Raw genomic sequence first — 23,794 nt, forward strand, 5'->3', positions numbered from 1 at the left:
ACGCAGACAGGTAGACACGCAGACAGGTGAGCAGGTCGTCAGGTGGACCTCGGCCCTCTCGCCCTCTAATTGATGACTAATGAGTTTGTTTGTTTTGGGGGAAACACCAAAGTGTTTACACAACACACACGTGTGCGTGTGTGTGTGTGTGTGTGTGTGTGTGTGTGTGTGTGTGTGTGTGTGTGTGTGAGTGTGTGTGTGTGTGTGTGTGAATTAGCAACATCACAACCTGAACCAGGAAAAACACACAAAAAAAAACTGCAGGGACATCAGAAACACACTAATACACAACATACACACAACCACTACACAACATAAACTTACAGGAGCAACCGACTGAACCGCACAGACACAAATCAACACAAGATAAATATTCTTATTATTAATCAGCCCCTTTAATTCTGGTCTTTGCACTAAATCACAAACAATATTTAATTGATTTTAGTCAGAAAACTAAAATGATGTATAATTATGTATAATTATGTCCCATAATGCTAAAATCTAAAATGTCACTGTAACATTATACATGGAGACTAAATTATTATAAAACTAGTCTTAGTTAAACGCAGTTTGTAGTTTAACAAAAAGTGTTTTGTTCTGTTGTCACACTCACTGATTTTTTTTTATTTTATTTTTTTTATTAAAGCTCCTTCTAAAAGCTATCATTATATGCTCCAAAGCAAACACACAATAACACACTAAAGCCTAATAATCATGTTCATCCACCGCGGTGGCAGATGGTGTTGAATAGAGAACAAAAATTTGGTTGCTTGTTATTTGGTTATTTTTGGAGGTTTAGTGTAATGAAGAACAGTTTCTGTTCTGTGGTTACAAGTGGCTCTTACACTGTGCTCCACAAACTCCTACTACTAAATTAAACTTTTAACAATAATAATAATAATGTAATCGATATATCGATTTTTAGAATAGAGAAATACTACTTTATTTTGAAAGTGTTGCGGCCTGTTGGAGGAAGTCGTTTTATTTTGTCAGACTCTGTGACAGGAAATTGAGATCCCTGAGCCGCTGCTGCGCGTGTCACGGCCTGATGAGTTAATTGGTGGCAGCTGTGCGCGCTCCCGACTCGTCACGCCGGAGGAGACACGATGGTAAATAACCCGGTTCACTTTTACCGTGTTTTCACGTTTTCTCTTCGGTTTGAGTCTGAGTGGGGTTCAAGGGTCAAGTTTCTGTCGTTTAAACGTATTGATAAGAAAAAGAAACGCTTTAGATTTGATTATTGATCAGTGTGAATGTAAACTCACCTGCTGCTGAATCGCTGTTTGTTTCCTCTCTTGGTGGATTTACCTGGACAGGTACTTCACGTTAGCAGCCAGTGAAATAAAGTATAATTTAATGTGTGACAGCGCAGAGGATGTGATTCATCTAAGAGTAGTAGTGGTAAAAGTCATGCTGCTGCATATTTATCATGTGGTTTCAGATGTAAAAATGTCAAATGAGTTTCAGAACAGTTGGTTCCTGTGTCTGCAGGTGTTTTTTATTTTGTCCACTCTTTCAGACTGTGCACCTACAGCGCCCCCTGCTGTCTATCTCCAGGAAGTAATCCATAAAAATAAAGCTTCTCAGTTGAAGTGACGACCAGTATTATTGAACAGTATTAAATTGATTCAAAGTTAAATGGAGTTTGGTGCAGTGAGGTTTCTTTTCTGTTGTCAGTTTGCACTGAAGATGGACGACTGTCTGCACCGCGGAGACTCTTTTCATCTGGTCTCGGTGATTCACTATGAAGGTCTCACCAGCACCACCCTCACAAGACTGGACCAGCTGGTTACCAAGGTAACGGGACTCTGCAGGATCTGGATTGTTGTGATTTATACTTTTGCTGGATCTGTGTGGATTTGGTGTGTTGTGGTTTATATCTGCAGGATCTATGTGGATCTGGTTTCAGTAGAGTCCTAGTTGTGTTGAAGTCTTTACAGATTCTCTCAGAGAACAAAGACGACCTGCAGACCCTCATTGACCACGGACTGACTGCAAAAGTAATCTGTTACCCAGTAATCTATAATAAAATGTAATCAGTAATCTGTACCTGTTATCTAGTAGGATCATTGTTTGTAGTAATCTGTAATCAGTTACTAGTAACTCCTGTCTGTTTAGGTGTTGCTGTGGTTCGAAGCTGTCCGTGACCTGCTGACCTCCATCCACCACAGAAGCTCCACCCACCTATTGAACCTGGCTGAGGAGTTCTACGACTACTTCCTGGTAAGGAGCATGCTGGGATGAGAAGTCTTCAGCTGTTGTAGGTCTATTTAGTTCTATTCTGTAGTGTTCTAAGAAAAATCTAAGTTGGATTCACAACGTGTTCCTCAACCATGTGTGACGTGACAGTGTAGTGAGTATTACGTTAAAAAGACCATAACGATTTGTACGATAACGTCATTAATTATTTAAATATAGTAATGATGATACAAATATTATTGCAATTTAAATTCTTTAATACTCTACAAATGTAGAATCAACAAAAACGCAGAAACCAGTTCTGTTGGACATTTAATGAACTATCAAATTGTTACAGTCTCAGAGTGAGTAGGACCAGGTTTTTACACAGGCCCTGTCCCCTACTCTGGGGCTTTGGACGACATGTTTTAGATAATTGTACATACTCATGTTTTCAATTTGGTTTGCAGCTTGATTTGTTGAGTCACAGCTGACTGTACGTAAAACTCTGTGTCCTCCCTGTGTGTCAGGTACTGGGTCAAGCTTCTCTCCCAGGTGTGTTCCTGTTGTGTTTGTATATTCAGTAAGAATGTCCATTTCTAAACTCACCTGTCCATATGTCTACCTGTCCATCTACATGTCCCTCTTCCTACCTGTCCGTCTACATGTCCCTCTTCCTACCTGTCCGTCTACCTGTCCCTCTTCCTACCTGTCCATCTACATGTCCATATGTCTGCTTGTCTGTCTCTCAGTCAGTCAGCTTTCTGTGGTCCTCCTTCACTTGGCTAGAGTTGCTGTGGAAACGGAAATCCACTTTCCACTGAGACTGGAGGTAAAACATCCAAACCACAAATACTGTACTGGGCTAATGGTCGGCCCTGGTGTGTGTCGCACTCTGCTGGTTTCTAATGGTCTGCACTGGTTTGGATTGCTCTCTACTGGTCTGTGTCTCTCTCTGCTGGTCTGCACTGATATCCAATGCTCTGTACACTCTCTGCTGGTCTGGATTGCTCTCTACTGGTCTCTACTGGTCTCTGCAGGTTCTGGTATCAAGTTTTTCTACCATTTAAGTTGAAAGTGGTTTTCTTGTTTCAGGCCATCAGAACCTTTAATAGCATCCTCGAATCTCTGAGCCGGGATCAACGGAGACTGATCCAGAATGACCAGAACCAGAATCAAATATTGTAATACCCTATATATTGTAATACTAGTACAGAGTACGCTATGATTGAAGTTTGCATAAATGTGTTAAATTGTACACACTGTGAATCAAAGGTAATCATTAGTCCTCCCTCCAATCTAACCTCAGCACAAACTGTTTCCACCTGTCTGTCTCTTCACCTGTCTGTCTGACAGATCCCAGGTGGCAGCAGCAGTCCTGACTGTTGGAGGTGAGTTTCTCCATTTGCTCCTGTCTGTTCACATTCAAAGCAACAGTCAAGTCCAAACTAATCAAAAACAAAAAGAATCCTTCTTTAGTGCTTTACTTCTCTTTGATCCAGGATTTGTTCTTTAAGGAGTTTGCAGACGGCCTCAGTGACAGCAGTACAGGCTTCTTTATTGTCTTAGAGACATGATGTATACTCGGAAAGGAAAAGTCACTCGTATGTTTCATGTCAGTGTTTTCAGCTCTGACAGAAAACTGGGACTTCTAGCTCAAAATGCAGCAGTGAGGCGTTCAGTGTATTCTCACCTCACAACTAAACCCCTAACTGTTGTTGCCTGTTTGAGACTACGAGCTGCAGGTCAGCCTTTTGGAGGCTCTGTGTCGTCTGACTCCCAGGAAGGCGCGAGAGCAGAGAGCCAATCAGTGGTTCCCCACCCGGGACATCAGCAGCGCCTTCTGTGACATCAGAGACGGCGACTTTGAGGTGGTGAGTGACCCACGTGTCTGCCTGCTCCTCTGTTTGTCTGAACACCTGTCTCTCTGACCTGTCTGTCTCTTCAGGACTGCAGGCGTTTCCTGAACTTCATTAACTGTTACCACGGTGACCAGAGGAGGTGATAAACTTTATCAAATGATTTTAATGAATCTTAACGACTTTTCACTGAGGTTATTTTTCCCTGTGCTGCGTCTGTCAGGGTCTACACCTTGCCCTGTCTCAGGGCCTTTCTGGACTCGACTCAGGTAAAACCTTGAATCCTCTCTGTTCCAGATCTGCAAACGTTCCCACGCTTACAGTTGTCTTGTCTTTTCAGCTGTTTCGACCCAAAGATGAGAAACTGGATGAGTTCTGGATCGACTTTAATCTGGGCTCAGGATGTGTGAGCTTCTTCATCGATGAGCCTCAGGTAACAAACTGGTCTCCAGATTGTGATGTACTGCTAAACAGTGACTCAGTGTCTCACACTGACAGCCAGAAAGCACTAAATGATGTAGGATATTTCTGTATGTTCAGTGTTTCACATTGAGTTTTGTGTGCTGTGGGTTTCAGGGTTTCCTGTGGGGGTCCATGCACCTGCAGAGAGAGGACTTGGACCACTACAGTCTACAAGTGAAAGATGAGGGTCAGTGCATCTTATTTCTTTCCTCACTAACATCTGGACATTGATTTATGCAATATTATTATTGGAACAACCAACTAGACCGTGTTTTCCCAGGATGCACAGGGTCAGAGGTGGTCCTCAGCGTCAAAATGAGCAATCCCATCATGCACCACAACAGCAGAGGCCAGACTGTGAAGCTGAGCTTCAGCTGTGAACATCAGACGGAGCTGGAGGAGGCAGCGCAGAGAGTCTTCATGGTGTCTGTCTTCTTACCTGTCTATCTGCTCACCTGTGGGTCTTCTCTCATGTTTCTCTGGACATATATCTGTCTGTCTCCTCACCTGTCTTGTCACCTGTCTGTACTGTGTATAACCAGAGAGCACAGAGCTCCTCCCAAGTTAAAGACCCAGGTGGGACAGTCCAGACCGCGCTCTCTGCCAACAAACATGGTGGTCGATCCTACAGCAGGAAGAAACCGCACAGCAAGACTCACCTGAAGAGTGAGCGCCAACACGTTCACTAAACCTGAGTCCTGAAACGATCAGGTCTCGATTCTGTCTGTACTGCTCTCCATCAGAGATCCAGGTTACTGTGGGTTGTTATCAGAATCCGATCAGTCTGTTTTAGCAGATCTATAATTTTAATGGAGAAAAACTTTATGCCGTGTTCAGTCGGAATCGAATTAGTCTTTAAATCAAATGGTAAAAATGAAGGTTGTATGAAGTGTATCTGAACTCCTGGTTTAGTGTAGTCTCAGAATCAGCTTTAAAAACCATTAACAACATGTTGGTGTTTCCTTGTAGTTCTGCCACTGTCGTCTCCGAGCAGTGAGGATGAATCCTCTGTACCAAAGGTACAAACGCACCTGAGCTACAGTCTGACTGCAGATATCACACTTAAATAAATGTGCACTTTTCAGCCGTGCGTTTCTTCAGGCTGCAGGAAAAAGCCGAGCTGAGATACTGTTTGAGCAGATCCGACACTCCACTCCGTCGTACCGCTCAGGTCAGACACCGACTGCGTCCTTGTGATGCTTTCTGTCTTTCATGACGAGGCTTCGTTTAAACAGCACTTTTTGTCTTTGATGCTTTGTTCATCTTCTCCATAGTGTTTATAGTTTCTACTGTACAGAAGACACTTTTATTAGTGCTGGTGTTGGGTTAGTGTGGTGGATCTAGCTAGTGATGGTGGTTTTGTACTGTAAAATAGTGGAACTCTGCTGTTTTTTGTTTGTTTTTGTTTTTTGTTTTGTTTTTTTTAATCTTCAAGAAAATTTCCTGACAAGTCAGAGGAATCTAGGACCAGTACATCCAGATCATTTGTTTTGTTTGTTTTGTTTTACCTGTGTCAGGTGTTCCTGTGGGGGTGGAGCAACAGTTTCCTCAGGAACCTTCAGTAGAATTTGGCGAGAGCAGCTCCCCTTTGAAACAGGTACATTTCTTCTTCTGTTACTAAATAAATAAAAAATAAAAACTTGAGCTGGTTCCTGTTTCCAATTTGTCTTTACAGGAAGTTTCCAGCTCGATCAGAAAGAGATCTGCTCAAGATTCAGGTTTTTCTTTTCTTCTCTTCTGCAATTAAAACACATCAATCAGTTAGTAACATCATCAGTGGTAATATTTAATACTGGTCACTGACTGAAATGTTCTTTCTAATAGAAACTGAGTTCAATGCTGGTTTTACCAAATAAACAGTTTTTTTTTTTTTTTTTCTGTCTGTGCAAAGGCTACCTGTCGGACCAAAATGAGGAAGTCTCATCTCAGAAAAGGAGGGCGGAGCCTCAGCCTGAAGAAGAGAAGTCTTCCTTAGCACAAACTGGTACCTTTGATTGTTTCCAAGTTAAAATGTAAATGGTGCTTCAGTTCATATTGAGTTTTGTCTGCTGCTCACCTCGTCCCAGAGCCCTCACCAGAGGGGGCGGCACCATCTACAGAGGATGAGCTATTCCCAGAGAAGGCAGGGTTTTCTGTAGAGAGGCAGCAGCCTGTGAAAGAGCCAGAGGCAGAGCCACACTCGGACCTGACCTCCGACATTTCAGTCGCCTTCAAAACCTTCAGAGATCAACTAGAACAACACTGTACAGTCAGTAAACAGGCCTAACGTAGTTAGTGATTACTGATGTCCACAATTTTATTTCCCACATAAGCTTTAAAACATTTTCAGGGCTGCTGGAAAAAAGTGGAAACTGAAGTTCTGCTGTCTCTGAAAGAGTGTCACCAACATGTTTCCTCACTGCTCACAGCGGTCCACCAAAACAGGTACCATCACATCTGTCTGCCACCATACTTGACATGTCACTTCACATGTGATGTAACATGAAAACAGAATCAAACAGAGTCACAAAGTAAAATACTGTAAAAAATAATGAGTAAGTAATGTACCTGGATCTTACAACTGGGCAGATTATAGATATGAAGTTATGGACAGTAATGTAGTACTTTATGAAGTCATACAGGTTTAAATGTGCACTAGATAAATAAGGTCATGTACTAACTCTGAAATAATTAACTGGTAACAACATCAGCAACATCAGGTATTTAAATTATCACATTTATTAATTTATTACATTTATTAAAAAACATTCCAATACATCTCTCTAGTCAGAAAAATAAAACTCAATAATTAATTACTCTGTTCTAATTACTCAGTAACTACTCACTACCAATTAGATTTTACTTGTTCTATAATATTGATGGATTTCCCACAAGAACATGCTACATTAAGAACAATAATGATCTGCATCATTAATAATTGTTTATAATAACCTGTGTTCCAGGTTGTTGTTGCTGAAGACGTTTGAAAACAGCGTCACTGATCAACTGAAGCGACTGGATGAAAACGCCACAAACCTGAACTCCATCAACTCACAGATCCTGGTACTAACATGTGCTACAGTAATACTTATATGCAATATTTAAATATGTGTAGGAAATAATTATGGTGCATCAGGAGCACGTTTAGGTGTCAGACCTGTTCCAGCACTTATACTGTTCCCGTCTGTCTTGCAGAGTTTTTTCCAGTCTGAAATGCAGCGACTCGGGTCCTTCTGTGATGAACACCTACAGAGGTCAGTCAAATCCCCTTAAGACTCCTGCTGACTGATGGGTATGAGATTGAAACTCTGAATCTAGATTAAACCAGTTCACACTGGTGCAGTTTAACTTGCATCTGTTGAGACCAGTTTACATTTAGTTTACATTTACATTTAGTCATTTGGCAGACGCTTTTATCCAAAGTGACTCATAAATGAAGTACAAGGCATGCTACATATCTGGGCTAGTTCTAGGATCTGAATTCTAAAACTTGTTTAAACTTTTAGATTTGAGTTTTTGAAATAAACAGATGCAGACCTGCAGGATTTGCTCTGCACGTGTTTTAAAATAGTTTAACCACCTGATCTGGTTTACATGTATTCAGGCTGTAATCATTTTGTTTGGATCTAGACTGTGAAGCTGTACTTTGAATCTAGGTGAAACATTTTCAGACCTCCAGCTTCTGGTTTTTTGTGGTCTCAGGTTGAAGTCTTCGGAAAATGGAGAGTTGGAGAATTTGTCCAGCCAATGAAGGTGGGGAAGAAGAGGACGTTCGGATAAGGACTCCCTTCAGATTTGTGATCCAGTTTCAGTCAATCGGAGTCCTTATCTGTTAGAGAAAACGCTGATCTCTTAAAATCACAGCTCTTTATTTGTTAGGATCACTGTCACTCACCAAACTTCATTCAGATTTTAGTGATTTTTGCGTTGACGTGTTTTTAGTTGAGTTAAATGATCAGTTTTCAAAAACAACTTTACTGAACCAAAACAAATAAAATGAGCATAGTGAATAAATCCAGCTTATTTTCTCTAACCTCTAGCAGACTGTGAACTGCATCACTAACTTCACATTTAGACAGTGTGAGGATCAGTGGCTGCACAGGGACACAAGATGGAGACAAACCAGCAGTGATTATAACACAGAGTGCAGAGGGAGTTAAAGTGCAACATCATGGAAGAGAAAATAAGAAGTGGGCAAGATTAGATTCAAGAAACAGGAGCAGAACAGAACAGAAGATCAGATTCAGACACTTCATTTTGTACAACACCACTAAACAAAATGTGTTAACTGTCAACTTTAGGTTTAGGGTTTGGTCGAATATGTCTGTAGGTTCCAGATTTTAGGGAGTTGCTGACTACAGAGGATTTATAACAAAGTACTAAAACTGACTATGACAATATTTGTTTTTGAGTTACTGTACTATCAAATACGACTATGTCATGGTTCACCCAGTATTTTCTACCAAACTTTAAACTTATGTTAGATGTTTAATTTTAAATCCACTATGGTGGTGCACAGAACCATCATGATGGCACCACTGTCCTATTATATATACTGTATATAGATATTATTTACAAACAAAGTGTTAGAACCTTTTGTACGAGCAGAGCTCAGAGACAGAATTACAGGACACACACATTCTGCATGTTGATGCTGCCTGGATCACATCGTCAGCATATAATGTTTGGTTGGAGTGACACTGAAGGTCCACAGTGCTGCACTGGACCACAACCACTGAGATCTGGATTACAAATTTGAGATTAGAATCTATACTGAGTCTCTACAAGAAAGAAAACATGGGTACCGTTTCCAGATTAAACCTTTTATAACTGTAGCATCAGTTAAAACCTCAGATGTAATTTCTTCTCCTGTGTGCTGGTCCAGATCCTGTTCTAGTGCAACAGGGTTCAGACTGGAACCAGGAGAAAAGCCAGTTTGTGTTTGTGGATCCAGTTGCTGGTTGTCAGGCAGCAAAGTGACACCAAAGGATAAACAGTGGAATCCCCCATAGAAAACAGAGTCAGAGAAAGACGCTAATGAGGAGCTATTAGAGACCCGGGGGTGGGGGCACACGGAGGGAAGGGGGAGGTAGAGACGGAGAGCAGCAGCTCAGGTCTTTCTCTCCTCACTGTTTAACACTAAACACCTGAAAACCACCAGGAGAACCGGTTCTGTCCCTTTTGAGCTGGAGCTTACCTGAACCCGGCCTGAGCTCAGATGGGGGTCATGACCGACTGAGGATCTCCCGTTTTTTGTTTAGTTTTTCTTTGTGGACTTTAATGGACAGATTGCTCTGGACCTGGACCTGCTGAAATACAACCAGCTGTAGGTGGGTCACACCAGAACTGAACTGAGATCAGCTGCTTAAGGAAATGGTTTCAGGAATCTGGTTTATTGTTTAGGCAAAAGTACTGCAGTAAATTAGTAAAGTAAACTTTTGAAGTTGCAGTAAAAATCATAAACTGATTAGATAAATCTAAAGTTAAAATCCAGCTCGTCTCAGTTCAGGGTTTTCTTCCATCAATTTGAAGTTTCTTTTGAGTCCTTTTTGTTAATTTTCATCTGTTTAGCTGAACGTGTTACAGGTGTGATGTTTACATGTTTCTCAGCTGAACAGGTTCAGGTGTGAGCAGTGATGAATTAACAGGTGTGATGTCATATCAACCTAAAGACAACAGAGAGGAAACATAAAGTGAACCCAGTGTTGGTAACTGGTTTCTACTGGTTTGTGTGGTTCCAGCTGAGATGGGCTGTCTGGGAGGGAAGACAGATGAAGAACGACTGGATGAGAAAGTGAAGAGAGAAGCAAACAAGAAGATCGAGAAACAGCTGCAGAAGGAGAGACAGACGTACAAAGCTACACACAGGCTGTTACTGCTGGGTGAGGCACCTGTCTGTCCCTTTATTACCGTTTCCCAGTAGCTGGAGAGCGGTTTTATTGTTTTATTGTTCTCTGCAACTGCATGTGTGAAATGAAGGATTCTGAGGAATTTTAGCCTCTGTCTGTCCGTCCACCGCTCTGTGTACAGGTGCAGGTGAGTCCGGTAAAAGCACTATTGTGAAGCAGATGAAGATTCTTCACGTCGATGGCTTCAACTCTGAGTGAGTCAAACTTTTAACATCAGCTTTTATTTTGAAATGTTAAAGCTTCCTGTTGTTTTTTGTGTCAGTGACCAAAACAAATGAAGCACAGTGGATAATTTCTTATTCAAAAAAGACAATGCTCTGAAATTAGTTTTTATTTTCCGACTCTAACCTTGTGGTGAAAATCTAACTTATGTTTGTGCTATTTGCACAATTCAGGTCTGACAGTTTAGATTTAGTTTCTCAGTAGGTTCAGTGGCTTCTCTACCTGCAGGATGTACTGTAGTCTAGTGCTGTACTTTAATTTGTATATGTAGTCTGGTTTATGGAGTAAAATAGTTGACAATATACAGTAATCTTAAAACACTTGCTGTAGCATAGTAACATTTAGATCTTACAGAATTATGTAGAAACCCCAAGAAATTCCTCTTAAGCAGCACTAGGAGACAGTGGAGAGAGAAAGGTCTTTAAGATATGATGGAGGCTTTTTAAGGAGTTACTAGTACAAACTATTAATAGTAAATTACAATAGTCCAGTCTGGAAGTAACAAATGCATGGACTAGTTTTTCAACATCACTTTGAGACAGGATGCTCCTAATTTTACTAATAGTCCTCAGGTGGAAAAAGGCAGTTCCAGAGATTTCTTTTATGTATGATGTAAAGGAGATATCCTGGTCAAAGATGACCCCAAGATTCCTCAAAGTATTAATTGAGGCTAATATGATTAAACATCATGCCTCTGAGGACCAAAACAAAATAACCTCTGTCAGGTCTGAATTGAAGAGTAATAAATTGGAGGACATCCAGGCCTTTGTCTTTTTAACATGATTGAAGTTTGAGTGATTGATTAGTGTCTTCTGGTTTAATAGGTAAATTTTAGAGTATCATCTGCATAGCAATGGAAATTTAGTCCAATAATGAGTTAATTGTATTGTTAAGGCAGTTATTAACATCTACATGGATGTTAAAGTCGCCCACTATAACGAAAAACTAAATCGACAGTCTGAGAATTCAGGGACAGGTACAAAGGTGAATAATTAGGAAATAATTTTATTTCAGAGAGAAGCAGCAGAAGATTCAGGACATCAGGAAGAACGTGAAGGACGCCATAGTGGTACGTCACATGATCTGCAGAAATCTTTATAATTATGATTTATTGTTTACCAACCTCTGCCAGTTGTAACGACTAAGTTGGAGGAAAAGAGGAAAGATACGTAATAATTTCTTAGTTTTTACCATTACCCCTCATTTTAGAGCTCTCCCTTAGACTAAAGTAATGGTTGAAACATACTCTTAGAAAATGGGACAAACCTTCCACCTCCTGTGTGTCATCAGTCCATCTTTTGTCACCTATAAAAACCTACCACTTACCGCTCAACCCACAGAGATCAGGATACCCCTACACGTAGTCCACGTAGAGAGAAAGGGTTGGATGGAAGGTCTTTAACTCAGGAGGCCATTTAATTTTTTGTTTCAGTAAGCACCGTTTCTGTCAAATGATTTTTTGACTTTAAATAATCTTGGTGTCTATACAAAGGCTCCGTGTTCTTTGATTATTCAGTTCAGCTCATCGAAAAAAGGTAAAATGATTAAACCCTCTGGTTGAGTCAAGATCATCATCATTTGTTTGATAGAAACCACATGTTATATCCCACTGGGGGTTGTCCCAGAATGCACTGGATTCTTCAGAACAGGTCATAGAGTTACTGTGTGCTTCAGTACCAAACACTATAACAATAATATTAGTAACAAAAATAACTACATGCATTAAGAAGGTGATGACAGAGGCAGCAGTGAGACCGAATTGACAGGTGCCTTCAACTCTACAGTTTGTTGGGAACGACAGACTCTTCAGCTACTGATGGTTTCCAGGTCCCCTCCTGGGAGTGGGCCTGTGTTTTGCAAGACTAATGGCAGGATCAGAAAGATAAAACCACGCAGTTTGAGTTGGAAGAAGACAGACGACAAAAAGAAACAAAGGCGCCACACTAGAACTTTATTATATAGCAAAGTTTCAATCCACCACACATCTTCATCAGGCTGACTCTAACTCTCCTCTGCTGTGTATTTCAGACCATTGTGTCAGCCATGAGTATGTTGACACCACCTGTGCCCCTTGGTAACCCTGACAATCAGTTCAGAGCCGACTACATCAGGAGCATCGCACCGCTGTCTGACTTTGAGTACACAGAGGTAACACACACACACACTGTGACACACACTGTGACACACACTGTGACACACACTGTATGTAAAGTGCTACCCGATGGTGACTGGATGTTGTTGAGGTTGAAGATGTTTGTTCAGTTCTGACAGATTTCAGGTTTTTAACCTGTGTGGAACCTTCACAGCTTCTGGCTGATTGAGGTGACATGTGGGTTGTTGTACAGAGGTTAAACACCTGAGTCCAGAGGCCTCAACTAAAACCACTGACAGGATTTTCATTCAACAACAGCAGTAACTGTACACAACACAGATGGATACAGCTGTAACTAAATACTGAACCTAATTAAGTAGAGTGTGGAGGTTTGTACTTCTACTTTTTTCCCCATTCAACGTAAGTGACAGCTTCAGTTACTCTGCAGTTGAAGATTGTTAAAGCTGAATCTAATGAACTGATCAACATTGATGTTTTATTATGGATGAAGCAGCTGTTGGAAAATAAACTTAAATAATAATAATAATAAACTTTAAACTCTGCTGCTGTTCAACACCAACTTCTGTAGTAACACTGATCTCCATCCTTAGTTTTTATTCAACACTACAACATTTAAAAGAACAGATGTGAGATGAATCATTTCTCTGTGTGGCTCAAACGTGTTTTTTTTTTTGTTTTGTTTATTATTATTCTATTTATCTATTTCTACTATTTAAAGGTTCAGTTTGTGAATGTTAATCGTTTTTCACAGTAAATCAGTAAAATGTTTCTCGAACATGTCTGTTCAAGAATCAAACTGAACACGACCTCAACATGTTAGATTCATGTTATCAACAGCATTTAGTACAAAAGTACAAAAAAACTTTCTCTGGAGCTCAGAGAAATCACTTCTTACTGCAGTACTGCTACTTTTGTACTTAAAGTACATTTTTGAGCATAGTTTGACATGATCCAACCTGTAAACCACACACCATGCAGTGTTGTCACAGTTCATCCCTGTAACAACAGATCAGTCTGAGGAAACAGACTAAAATGTTTTGTCTCACCAGGTGAGCTGAGAGTCTGACTACAGTTACCAACATAAACCAGGTGAAATGTGCCTTTAGCACAGCACCAGGAGAGTTGGCTTAGAGCTTGTTTGTTTTAATGATGTTACTGACATGATGTAATGAGGTCACCTGGGACACCTGGCTGTCTGTGTGCGAGTCTCACCCGAGGCCTCATTATCCAAACGTGTCGCTCTCTGCGGACGACAAAGAGACAAAACAAGCTTCTTCCTGTGTCTCTGCTAAACTCCTTCACTTCGCACACTGCTGCTGATTGGCCGACTGGATGCACACAGGTTACAGTGCTGTCACTGTTGTCCAATCAGATGGCGTCACACTCAGCTACAGAGGCATTTACCTGAGGAAAACACATGAACACAGACACATCTGCAGGGTTTAATATGACAAATGACTTATAAGTCTCACAGGTACAAAGTCAGTGAGCTGCCTTAGACTTGGACTAGAATTTATTGCATAACTCCTAGTTATGTGTATGGTCTATTGGTGTGCAGCAGTGAGGATCTTGGCCTTTTGAATAGTTAGCATTGTGTTTAGTAACTGAGACATAAAAGCAGTTGACATGAATGGCTCTTGATTTATATTACATAACTGAAGGATTGTATCATCCATCTCATTGTGATGAGAATTTAGAATTGTAATAACCTCACACACTATTTTATATTTAAACTATCTTTTTTTTCTGTCTTTCTCTCAGGACTTCTTTGAGCATACTCAGAAACTGTGGGAGGATAATGGCGTGAAGGCGTGTTTTGAACGTGCCAATGAATATCAGCTGATCGACTGCGCTCAGTAGTAAGACACAAAGACAAGATTACATTAACCCATCTTCAGTTTTTGGAGATTGATCCTAATTAAAAATCTTATTTTACAAACCATCACATTCTGTAAGAATCTGACATGTTGGCAGGAGCAGTAATTGTTGGCTACAGGATATGTAATTAAATTATTAATGCAGAAATCAAGCACAAAATGGCAAAATAGGTTCTGTCAACCCACATGACAGAGGAGCTGGAACGCTGCAGCAGCCCTGGCACCTGTACTTCCTGCTCTTATGCTCATAGACTGTTTCATCCCCCTGTTGCTGAAATTCGCACACACAAAAAAGTAAAAAGCAAAATTAATCAGCATTAATGTCAATTAATGTCAATCAAAATTAACATGTTATTTGGACATTTTTCATTTTTATTTGTGCTGCAGCTTCCTGGACAGGTTGGAATCAGTTAGGAGGACAGACTACACACCTACTGACCAGGTACCTAACCTCATATACAGGTCAGCTCTGTGTCCATGATGACTCACCTGTTGCAAGATTCTCACTGATGACACTTGTTTCTTCGTCTGCAGGATTTGTTACGATGCAGAGTTTTGACCTCTGGGATTTTCGAAACCAGGTTTCAGGTGGATAAAGTCAACTTTCAGTGAGTGTCCTTAACTTGTCTAACAAGTAACAATAGTGGGTAATAGAAGTTGCTGAAGTTGGGATCAGTTCAGGGTAAAATGTGTCTGTTAATAAAAACACAAAGAAACGTGGGACCACAGACAAAAGGAAAGAAACTGGTCATGATCTTTTAAAACAACAAGCGCAACAGCAACATGTTTATTTATTTGTGATGTGACTTTTTATAACATAAGTGATATCTGTCTCTCAGCATGTTTGACGTAGGAGGACAGAGGGATGAACGCAGGAAGTGGATCCAGTGCTTCAATGGTGAGAGGACAACCAAAAAACCAAAGCTGATCACAGGCCTGTATCTGTCAAGTTCTGACCGCAGACCAGTATCTAACAAAAAACTGTTTCTCTGTGCTCAGATGTGACGGCCATCATCTTTGTTGCTGCCAGCAGCAGCTACAACATGGTGATCAGGGAGGACAACTCGACCAACAGGCTCAGGGAGTCTCTGGACCTCTTCAGATCCATCTGGACCAACAGGTTTAACAGCGTCTGCCCTCTCATTGGTTGGATCCAGCCTTCTCTGATCAGTGATTGGCTGGATTTAACTGGCTTTGTTCTGTGATTGGCTGCAGGTTTCTGAAGACCATCTCAGTGATCTTGTTCCTGAACAAACAGGACGTGTTGGCTGACAAGATTCTGGCTGGAAAATCTAAACTGGAAGATTATTTCCCAGAATACAACAACTACCAAGTACCTCCAGATGGTACTACACAGATACAGTATTTGTTAACATACAATATATGTGTGTATATGTAAGCTGCTAATACACTCTTCTGACAACAGTACTACAGCCAGTAAAATTTTCTTCCAAGCATTTCGACAAGACAGGTTGACAGAAATGCATCCGACTGATAAAAGATTCTGTTGACATAAAAAGCTTCTGCATCCCTCTAAAGATCAGAGATCAAGTAAAACATGGATTAAAAACAAGGAATTTATGGAGATGTTATGCTCGATTGGCATCAAGTTTTAATAATTAATTTTGTAATACATTTACCAGGCAAAACGCTGAACTAATGCCGTCTGTCCTGACATCAGTGTGCTTGTGTTTCAAGCTGTTCCAGATACCGATGAAGACCCCAAAGTGATCCGGGCCAAGTTCTTCATCAGAGACGAGTTTCTGGTAAAACACACTGAGAAGATGATGATGATGATGAGGATGATGATAACATTTATTAAAATAAGTTCTGCTTAAGTTGAACAAGTCTGGACACAAATTGAGCACAACATACTTAGTTACCTTTAACTTTATGTAGTTACTAAGTAAATTTTTTTGGACTGTAGGTACTGTAAGTATCGTTATAAGGGATTAGTACAATAGTTACTGCATTTAGTACACTAACGTTGAGTCAGTAACCTGTTGAAAGTAACACTCCACCTGTTGTGTTTCAGAGGATCAGCACAGCAAGCGGCGAGGGGAAACATTACTGTTATCCACACTTCACCTGTGCTGTCGACACCGAGAACATCCGGCGTGTCTTCCAAGACTGTCGTGACATCATCCAGCGCATGCACCTGCGACAGTACGAGCTGCTGTGATTGGCCTATCAGGTGGGCCTCGCCCCCTGTAATCCAATCGGCCATGAGTACTGATAGATCCTGACATATTTACACTGATCCGTTATATCACAGGCATTTATATCACTGTAGCGATCAGTTCACTTATTGATTATTGATTAGGGCAGTGTCTTTTTATTCTTTACCTCTGCATCCTGCAGGGGATTGTGGGTAGTGTAGTTCTGAAGTTAAAAGAACATGGCTTACCTGTCGTCACTGTGGCAAACAGTCTGCCAAATGAGGGGGGGGCGGAGTTTAGAAAACTAGTTTAGACTAAAATAACTAAATCTAAATGTATTTTTTCATGTTGACCGTGTCACTATTATTGTTATTGTTGTTATTATTATTATTATTATTATTATTATTATTATTATTATTACTGCCTATCCACCAATTGGCTGTTTCAGGCTCTGAATATTTTATCGTATGATACATTCAGAAAATTGTAGATTTATTTAAAGACTTTTTTTTTTTTTAAATAAACACTTCTATTGAATGAAAACTTCCTTCCATCGTTGTATAAAAGTAATATTAAAGAATTTTTATGTCAAATTTTTGATTTGCCGTTTTATTTTCTACTGAGATTACTTTTGAAGAATGTTAGATGTGTTGACTGGGAAATGTCTCAGCCAAACAAAACTGTGTTCAGAACGGTCACAGAAAAATTCAGTTAATTAAAATCCAAATATTTTAAATAACTATTGTTAATATATCATTGACAGATGTATGAAATTAAAGGAATGGCTTATATTTTTAACTCATTTTTGAGATGGTTAAATGTCTTGGTCACTACAGCTCTCTCATGTTTAATATACTTAAGAGTTCAGATATGAGTCGTATAAAGCTTCAATGGTCCCACTAAGCCAGAGAAAGTCCGTTTCACCTGAGCTGCAGCAGATTAATCTCATCTACCAGCTCCTTGACAGAGTCTGTGGCACAATTAACACGTGATGTGGACCTTGAGCCTTCATGTTCGAACCAGAACAGAAACATAAAGAATGACGGTCGTTCAGTCTTAATTAATTGAATTACTGCTAATTTTAATTTTAAGTGCCATTTGTTTAAACAAAATCCGCTGAGGAGTTATGTTAATGTGTGACTGACAAAGTTCCGTCGTATTTTCTTGTTGGTATAAACAGAACACATTTCACAGTTTGTCCTGTAATAATAGAACAAAATCTGATTCACTGGCCATGTACAAAACTTAGCAGAGGATGACCTGAGGAATAGACAGTCCAAAGTCCTGTTTTCTGAGCCCATAACAGTTTGTGTCCACGTGTCACAGTAAATCTGTCTCATGAGAGAATTTCTGCATGTCCACCAGTCACATTTCTTTATTTTCCACATAACATATTCCACAGTAAACGCAGATAGTTCAATGTTGCTTAAGATTCTTTGTAGTGAGGACTGACTCCACACATATGATCAAAAGAAGGAAAGTAAAAATAAGATATAAGGTGATTTATGATACGATTTACACTCAAACTACACAGTAATACAAAGTTAACAGTGGTGGAACTAGTACTACTCTTTATTTCCTAAAAAGTAATATTAAATTCAAAATACTTTTTTTACAAGTGAAAGTACATAACGTACACTTAAAGTACCAAAGGTAAAGTAGGTAGTTGTCATGCAGACTGAGTTTCATAACAAGGAATATAATAAGAAGTGATGCAGTCATGTGTTTATCACATTAATGTTGCAGCTGTAACAAAAAGATGATTTTAACAACTGTTATTAATCTGATTAAAGCTGTCAGATAAATGTAGAGTGTCAGGAAATACTTAAGTACAAATACATGACTGCGTATTGCCACTGTACAGGCTCACAGTGAGCATGCACACAACTGATGGTGCACTAAAAGAATGAGATTATAAAACGGGATGAATGAACAGAACCACAGCAGGGTGAGGTTTGAATGTAGGATCCATCCAGTCCTGAGGGTCATGAAGACTGTGAGAGGTGTCACAGGGGGGAACAGGGGGGAACAGGGTGGGGGGGGGGCAGAGATAGTGTGAAGCACGGACAGGTGAGACCTGTAAGGCTCCGTCACTTCCGGGTGCCTGACTAGACGCGGTGTCCCACAGCCTCAGGTGAGTTCAACCGTACAGCGAGACCCGGCTACTGGCGCAGTTGCGCATGCGTGAGAGCAGAGCTGTTTGGCGCGCTGCCTGCGTGCTCCCGCAGTGTGTGCGTGCTGGCGCAAAGCGCGGCCTCCGTTCGGTGCTCGTCCTCATCAACAACAACAACAATCGGACAAAGTGTTTCCCGGCTCCCGGTGCGCGGACACACCCAGAGGAACGCACTCCCCGCGGGTCTGAGTGACGGTAAGAGCCCGCTCCCCCCGGCCCCGCGCCCTCCTCGTCCCCCGCTCCAGCTCCGGTTCTGCAGGGATGGCTGCGCGCTCTCGAGCCGTTCATGGCTCCGTCCCGCTCCTGTCGCCGAGGCCGCGGCGCCGCCGCCGCTGCTCGCGTGCCTGTGTCTCGGTCCCGGGGACGGCGGAGCGGCCGGTGGCGGTCAGCAGCGTTACCGGAGACGATCTGATAACGGACGGTTACCGGATAAACGCCATTTTGTGTGCGAGCTGAGCCACAGGCCGGACTGTCCGCCATTTAACAAAAACCACGAGCGTCCTCACAAAAACGCCGACACTCGCTAATCACGAGTCCTGTTTAAGTCCGCGGTGACCACACACCGCCGGTCACCGGTCACTAAACACCGGGCGGCTCGGACCGGCTCCAGAAAGGCTGCTTATCCGCACTTTAATGTTTGGTTAGCATGGTAGCTTCCACTCTTTCCTCCCCCGTGAACACATCCACCGTTACACGGTCTGAACCCCCGTTAAACCCCGTTATCCTGAAGCTAACACTTGACACGGTTTACTGGAAAACGGTCCGATTATCTGTTCCGTTCAGTTAGCAGCTGTTAGCTTAGCCCGCTTCAGTCCGGTTTAAACGACCTGCGGCACAAACGGAAACCAGACCGAGTCTCCGTTAACGCAACGGGTCCAGATTCAGACCCGGTCCGTTGAGGGTGACGGATAAAACCCGACATTTTAAAGCAAATAACAGTTGTACCGTCGATGCTAACAGCTAACTTTAGCCTGTCTGCTGTCCGTCTCCTCCGTTCCCATAAAGGCATCATGAAACGTGCACACGCTTCGGGCGCGTGTCCGCGCTGTTAGAGGTACATGAACTACTTGAAGCAGACCGGGATCAGACTCGGGGTGGGGGGTGAACTGTCTGCCGGGAGCCTCGGAGCAAGGCACCTATTGGTTATGAGCTCTTTAAGGGTGACGTGTCTGACCAGGTGAGGGGGGAGGCAGGTGACAGGTTTAAACCTGTGACTTTAATAAAGTATTAAATGCACAGGAGGTGAATTGTCAGTGATCAGCTCGTAATCGTAAATGTTCAGACAACTGTCTGTGTTTTACTGAAGAAAACCTGCAAACATGAAGATTCTCAATGAAGCTGCAGCCTTTGTTTGTGTCACCTATCTCTACAGAAACCTGCTGCATTCGTAAGAAGGTGACTCTGCTTTAAAACGCCTTCGTCTGTTTACACTCAACATAAAGTGTTCATTTTACAAGACTGGGGCATAAATGCAAGACTATTTAGACTATGTCACCAAAAAAACTGCCCCCTTTGTCTGCTGCCTTCCTTCAGCCACTTGCACATCGTAGCGGTCCTTTATGATTGATTTGTCTGATCAATGAGGCTGAATGTAACAGTAATCATCAACAACTGAATTCAGCTTGAATCATGTCATAAACTCTGTTTCTCCTCTAGTGAATGTGGGAAAGTCTCACAACAAACAACCCCAGTACCTGGTGTGACAATAAAACATTTCCAACAGAGCCACTCTGTTACACAAGAACATATACATATAAAATGCTTTGCTGCTGTCATTGGATTGCCCTTCTCTTATATACATAACACACATCATTTCCAATCACGTGTCAGCCTCTATTTCAATGTGCTGTAAACAAAACACTGTGATTTCCGTGGTGTACTTTTGTTCCTTGTCCAGGCTCTACACAACCCCCCAACCAGAAACTGAACCGACTATTTTCTCAAATAAGAATACATGCCCACCATACTTTCTCCTGCTGTGTGCTTCATGTGTTAACGTACAACTCTGCACAATGTCTGGATCTGACTCTTCAGAAAACAAGGAAACAGAACTGAAGTAAAAACAGGATAAATAAAAGTTAGAAAGATAAATAAAAATCAGGTTGTTTATGAGCTGAGCCTTCAAAACGTGATGTTTGTTTTACCTGAGTGCTTCTTGTGTGCAGATGGCGGAGACAGTAAAGTATGTGGACGACGAACATAAGAGCATCTTCCTGAAGCTACTGAATGAGCAGCGTCTCGAGGGTGAACACTGCGACATCGCCGTAGTGGTCGAAGACGTCAAGTTCCGCGCTCACCGCTGTGTGCTCGCCGCCTGCTCCAACTACTTCAAAAAGCTCTTCAAAAAACACGAGGTACTGCACAAATAATTTAGACATGGTTTAAAACCAGAAGGTACTGTCCAACTACTTCAATGTGTGTGCACTGCGCGAGGACTAGCAGTACCACCTGTGTGTACTGTACCTGTCCAGGTGGATGAGACTGTATGTACTTTGTGTACCTGTGTAGGTGGATAATTCCTCTGTGATCGAGATAGACTTCATCCGCTCTGACATCTTTGAGGAGGTGCTGAACTACATGTACACAGCAAAAATCTCAGTGAAGAAGAAAGACGTCAACCTCATGATGTCATCAGGACAGATCCTCGGGATCCGCTTTCTCGACAAGCTCTGCTCCCAGGTAACCACGTCATAGGTGATAAGTTACTGCAGGTGATGACGGTAACAGTACACATTTGAAGACGTGTCGGTGTGTCCTCAGAAACGAGATGTGTCATCTGAAGACAAAGAGAAGTTTCCCTATGACATCGTGAAGATGGCATTACCACCTGAGGCTCAGCTGGCTGCAGACTCTGAGGTACAGTTAACCAACAGCTGATCAGTATCAATATATGATGCTCTATTGTTACCCTGACCACCGTGTCTGTGTCCAGGTGCTTGGGGAGCACGATGACACACCAACCACAGATGATCTTGTCGACGCATCGGCCAATCAGGAGCTTGATAAGTCTCCAAGTGCAGCTCTGCGTGTCCAGGAAGCAATCCTGAAAGAACTGACCAATGACGATGTCCACAAGGTACACACACGCTCCAGGTGAGTTCACCTGTCTCTTGTCTCCAGATACACTCACCTGTGTATTCTCGCCGGTTTCCCCTCTCCAGGTGAGCTGCTATGACCAGGATGTGGTAACGGAGATGGAGACTGAGCCTAAAGAGCTGGGGGCAGAGCATCACGCAACCCAGACGCTGACGTTTGCGGACAGTATGGGGGAGGTGAAGGACGAGCAGCCGCCTGGTTGGTCTACGGCAACAACGGACATGAAGTTTGAGTACCTACTCTACGGACACCGAGACCAACTCGCCTGCCAGGTGTGTGGCAAGACCTTCCTGGACGAGAGCAGGCTCAGGTATGTTCTTAATGTCACAACTGTACAACACACCTGCTCACACACCTCATAACACCTGTCCCCTGTGTCTGCAGAAAACACGAGAAGCTGCATTCGGCCGAGCGCCCATTTGCCTGTGAGATCTGCACCAAAGCTTTTACTACACATGCTCACCTCAAAGGTAACATGCCACCTGAAACACTCGATCATCTACTTGACGACTACAGACTGCCGCTGTGTGCTCACTGTTTGTCTCCACATTCACCTGTGTGTTCCAGAACACCTGAAGATTCACACAGGCTTTAAACCATACAGGTGTGATGTTTGTGGGAAATCGTTCATTCGAGCTCCAGACCTGAAAAAACATGAACGAGTTCACAGCAATGAGCGGCCATTCGCCTGCCAGATGTGTGACAAGGTCACCTGTCTCTCTCTCTCTCTTACACCTGTTGATGTGTCTCTTTCTCACCTATCTGTCCCTCGCCTGATTGTCTCACTAATCTGTCTCAGCAGGCATTCAAACACAAGTCTCACCTGAAGGACCACGAGAGGAGACACAGAGGAGAGAAACCGTTTGTCTGTTCGTCCTGCACCAAGGCCTTTGCCAAAGTACTGTTGATACTGCTTATAGTATTACTAATGACACCCCTAATAATATTACTTTCTGCAATACAATAGTATTGCTGCTGATACTATTACTCATAGTGCTAACAGTTGATCCAATAGTACTACAGGAACTTGCAGTACTAAAGCTGACAGTACCAGAGGTACTATTGTAATAGTATTGTATGTATTTCAACCCTGAGTTCAGTGTCTGTTTGTACTTTCAGGCGTCAGATCTGAAGCGTCATGAGAACAACATGCACAGTGAGAGGAAGCAGCTGAACCCACTGCAGAGTGACACGGAGGCTCTGCAGGCGGCCGCCATGGCAGCTGAGGAGCAACATCTGGACTCCATCAGCTGCTCCTAACAGCTGGAGAAGCAAAATCTGGACTCCATCAGCTGCTGCTAACAGCTGGAGGAGCAACATCTGGACTCCATCAGCTGCTCCTAACGGCTGGAGGAGCAACATCTGGACTCCATCAGCTGCTCCTAACGGCTGGAGGAGCAACATCTGGACTCCATCAGCTGCTGCTAACAGCTGAAGGAGCAACATCTGAATTCCCATCAGCTGCTGCTAACAGCTGTAGGAGCAACATCTGGACTCCCATCAGCTGTTGCTAACAGCTGGAGGAGCAGAATGTAGACAGTCTGACCCAGAGTCACTATTAAAGGATTTTCACTGTATTTGATTTATTTTTAATGCAGAGTTATAATGAAGTTCTGTTTTGGTGGAATCAGTGAATATGAACTGACTGTAACAGGAACTGATGACCTCAGTGATCATATGATCAACATGTGATAAAAACCTTAACATGGATGACATCTTTGTCATCTATTCTGGCCTCGTGTACAATTTGTAAGTTTTTGTCTTTTT

At 42.1% G+C, this 23,794-nt stretch overlaps 3 protein-coding genes across 8 annotated transcripts; all 3 read left to right on the top strand.

Moving 5' to 3' along the window:
• Window positions 1–1,005: 1,005 nt before the first annotated feature.
• sycp2l (synaptonemal complex protein 2-like) lies at window positions 1,006–8,298 on the top strand. 4 transcript variants are annotated; one of them, XM_026362947.1, is made up of 25 exons: window positions 1,006–1,109; window positions 1,678–1,797; window positions 1,887–2,000; window positions 2,119–2,223; window positions 2,709–2,733; window positions 2,931–3,010; window positions 3,274–3,362; window positions 3,535–3,569; window positions 3,910–4,052; window positions 4,127–4,179; window positions 4,261–4,306; window positions 4,378–4,470; window positions 4,614–4,686; window positions 4,780–4,922; window positions 5,042–5,165; window positions 5,469–5,518; window positions 5,601–5,670; window positions 6,017–6,096; window positions 6,175–6,217; window positions 6,391–6,483; window positions 6,566–6,747; window positions 6,829–6,923; window positions 7,442–7,541; window positions 7,674–7,732; window positions 8,181–8,298. In XM_026362947.1, the coding sequence occupies exons 1-25, from the start codon at window positions 1,107–1,109 to the stop codon at window positions 8,227–8,229; spliced, it is 2,067 nt and encodes a 688-aa protein (XP_026218732.1). In that variant the 5' UTR covers window positions 1,006–1,106; the 3' UTR covers window positions 8,230–8,298. The 4 variants fall into 4 exon arrangements, with proteins under 4 accessions (XP_026218732.1, XP_026218734.1, XP_026218733.1 ...); XM_026362948.1 differs by lacking the exon at window positions 1,006–1,109 and adding an exon at window positions 1,161–1,316; XM_026362949.1 differs by lacking the exons at window positions 2,709–2,733; window positions 2,931–3,010 and having other exon boundaries at window positions 1,007–1,109.
• Window positions 8,270–17,326, top strand: LOC113163905 (guanine nucleotide-binding protein G(olf) subunit alpha-like). 2 transcript variants are annotated; one of them, XM_026362951.1, is made up of 13 exons: window positions 8,270–10,126; window positions 10,220–10,360; window positions 10,509–10,581; window positions 11,624–11,678; window positions 12,638–12,757; window positions 14,484–14,581; window positions 14,987–15,041; window positions 15,134–15,207; window positions 15,439–15,497; window positions 15,599–15,719; window positions 15,815–15,945; window positions 16,298–16,365; window positions 16,635–17,326. In XM_026362951.1, the coding sequence occupies exons 2-13, from the start codon at window positions 10,225–10,227 to the stop codon at window positions 16,779–16,781; spliced, it is 1,137 nt and encodes a 378-aa protein (XP_026218736.1). In that variant the 5' UTR covers window positions 8,270–10,126; window positions 10,220–10,224; the 3' UTR covers window positions 16,782–17,326. The 2 variants fall into 2 exon arrangements, with proteins under 2 accessions (XP_026218736.1, XP_026218737.1); XM_026362952.1 differs by having other exon boundaries at window positions 8,270–9,808.
• Window positions 17,327–18,800: 1,474 nt separating this feature from the next.
• Window positions 18,801–23,773, top strand: zbtb14 (zinc finger and BTB domain containing 14). Of its 2 annotated transcripts, none has more exons than XM_026362294.1 (10): window positions 18,801–19,126; window positions 21,097–21,285; window positions 21,440–21,610; window positions 21,692–21,787; window positions 21,864–22,007; window positions 22,093–22,337; window positions 22,412–22,497; window positions 22,595–22,734; window positions 22,830–22,925; window positions 23,147–23,773. In XM_026362294.1, the coding sequence occupies exons 2-10, from the start codon at window positions 21,097–21,099 to the stop codon at window positions 23,285–23,287; spliced, it is 1,308 nt and encodes a 435-aa protein (XP_026218079.1). In that variant the 5' UTR covers window positions 18,801–19,126; the 3' UTR covers window positions 23,288–23,773. The 2 variants fall into 2 exon arrangements, with proteins under 2 accessions (XP_026218079.1, XP_026218078.1); XM_026362293.1 differs by lacking the exon at window positions 18,801–19,126 and adding an exon at window positions 20,063–20,326.
• Window positions 23,774–23,794: the final 21 nt, after the last annotated feature.

The sequence above is a fragment of the Anabas testudineus genome, chromosome 2, assembly GCF_900324465.2.
Source record: "Anabas testudineus chromosome 2, fAnaTes1.2, whole genome shotgun sequence".
Taxonomy (NCBI): Eukaryota; Metazoa; Chordata; class Actinopteri; order Anabantiformes; family Anabantidae; genus Anabas; species Anabas testudineus.

What these genes read in the sequence shown, in the direction of transcription:
- sycp2l (XM_026362947.1), top strand. An exon ending in CCTTTCTGGACTCGACTCAG is followed by an intron (nt 4,307 to 4,377) that starts GTAAAACCTTGA and finishes TTGTCTTTTCAG; the next exon opens with CTGTTTCGACCCAAAGATGA. An exon ending in CAGCGCAGAGAGTCTTCATG is followed by an intron (nt 4,923 to 5,041) that starts GTGTCTGTCTTC and finishes GTGTATAACCAG; the next exon opens with AGAGCACAGAGCTCCTCCCA.
- LOC113163905 (XM_026362951.1), top strand. Translation starts at nt 10,225, where the DNA reads ATGGGCTGTCTGGGAGGGAAGACAGATGAAGAACGACTGGATGAGAAA. An exon ending in ACTACACACCTACTGACCAG is followed by an intron (nt 15,042 to 15,133) that starts GTACCTAACCTC and finishes CTTCGTCTGCAG; the next exon opens with GATTTGTTACGATGCAGAGT. An exon ending in CTACCAAGTACCTCCAGATG is followed by an intron (nt 15,946 to 16,297) that starts GTACTACACAGA and finishes TTGTGTTTCAAG; the next exon opens with CTGTTCCAGATACCGATGAA.
- zbtb14 (XM_026362293.1), top strand. Translation starts at nt 20,264, where the DNA reads ATGAAGCTGCAGCCTTTGTTTGTGTCACCTATCTCTACAGAAACCTGC. An exon ending in CCAATGACGATGTCCACAAG is followed by an intron (nt 22,008 to 22,092) that starts GTACACACACGC and finishes TCCCCTCTCCAG; the next exon opens with GTGAGCTGCTATGACCAGGA. An exon ending in CTGGACGAGAGCAGGCTCAG is followed by an intron (nt 22,338 to 22,411) that starts GTATGTTCTTAA and finishes CTGTGTCTGCAG; the next exon opens with AAAACACGAGAAGCTGCATT.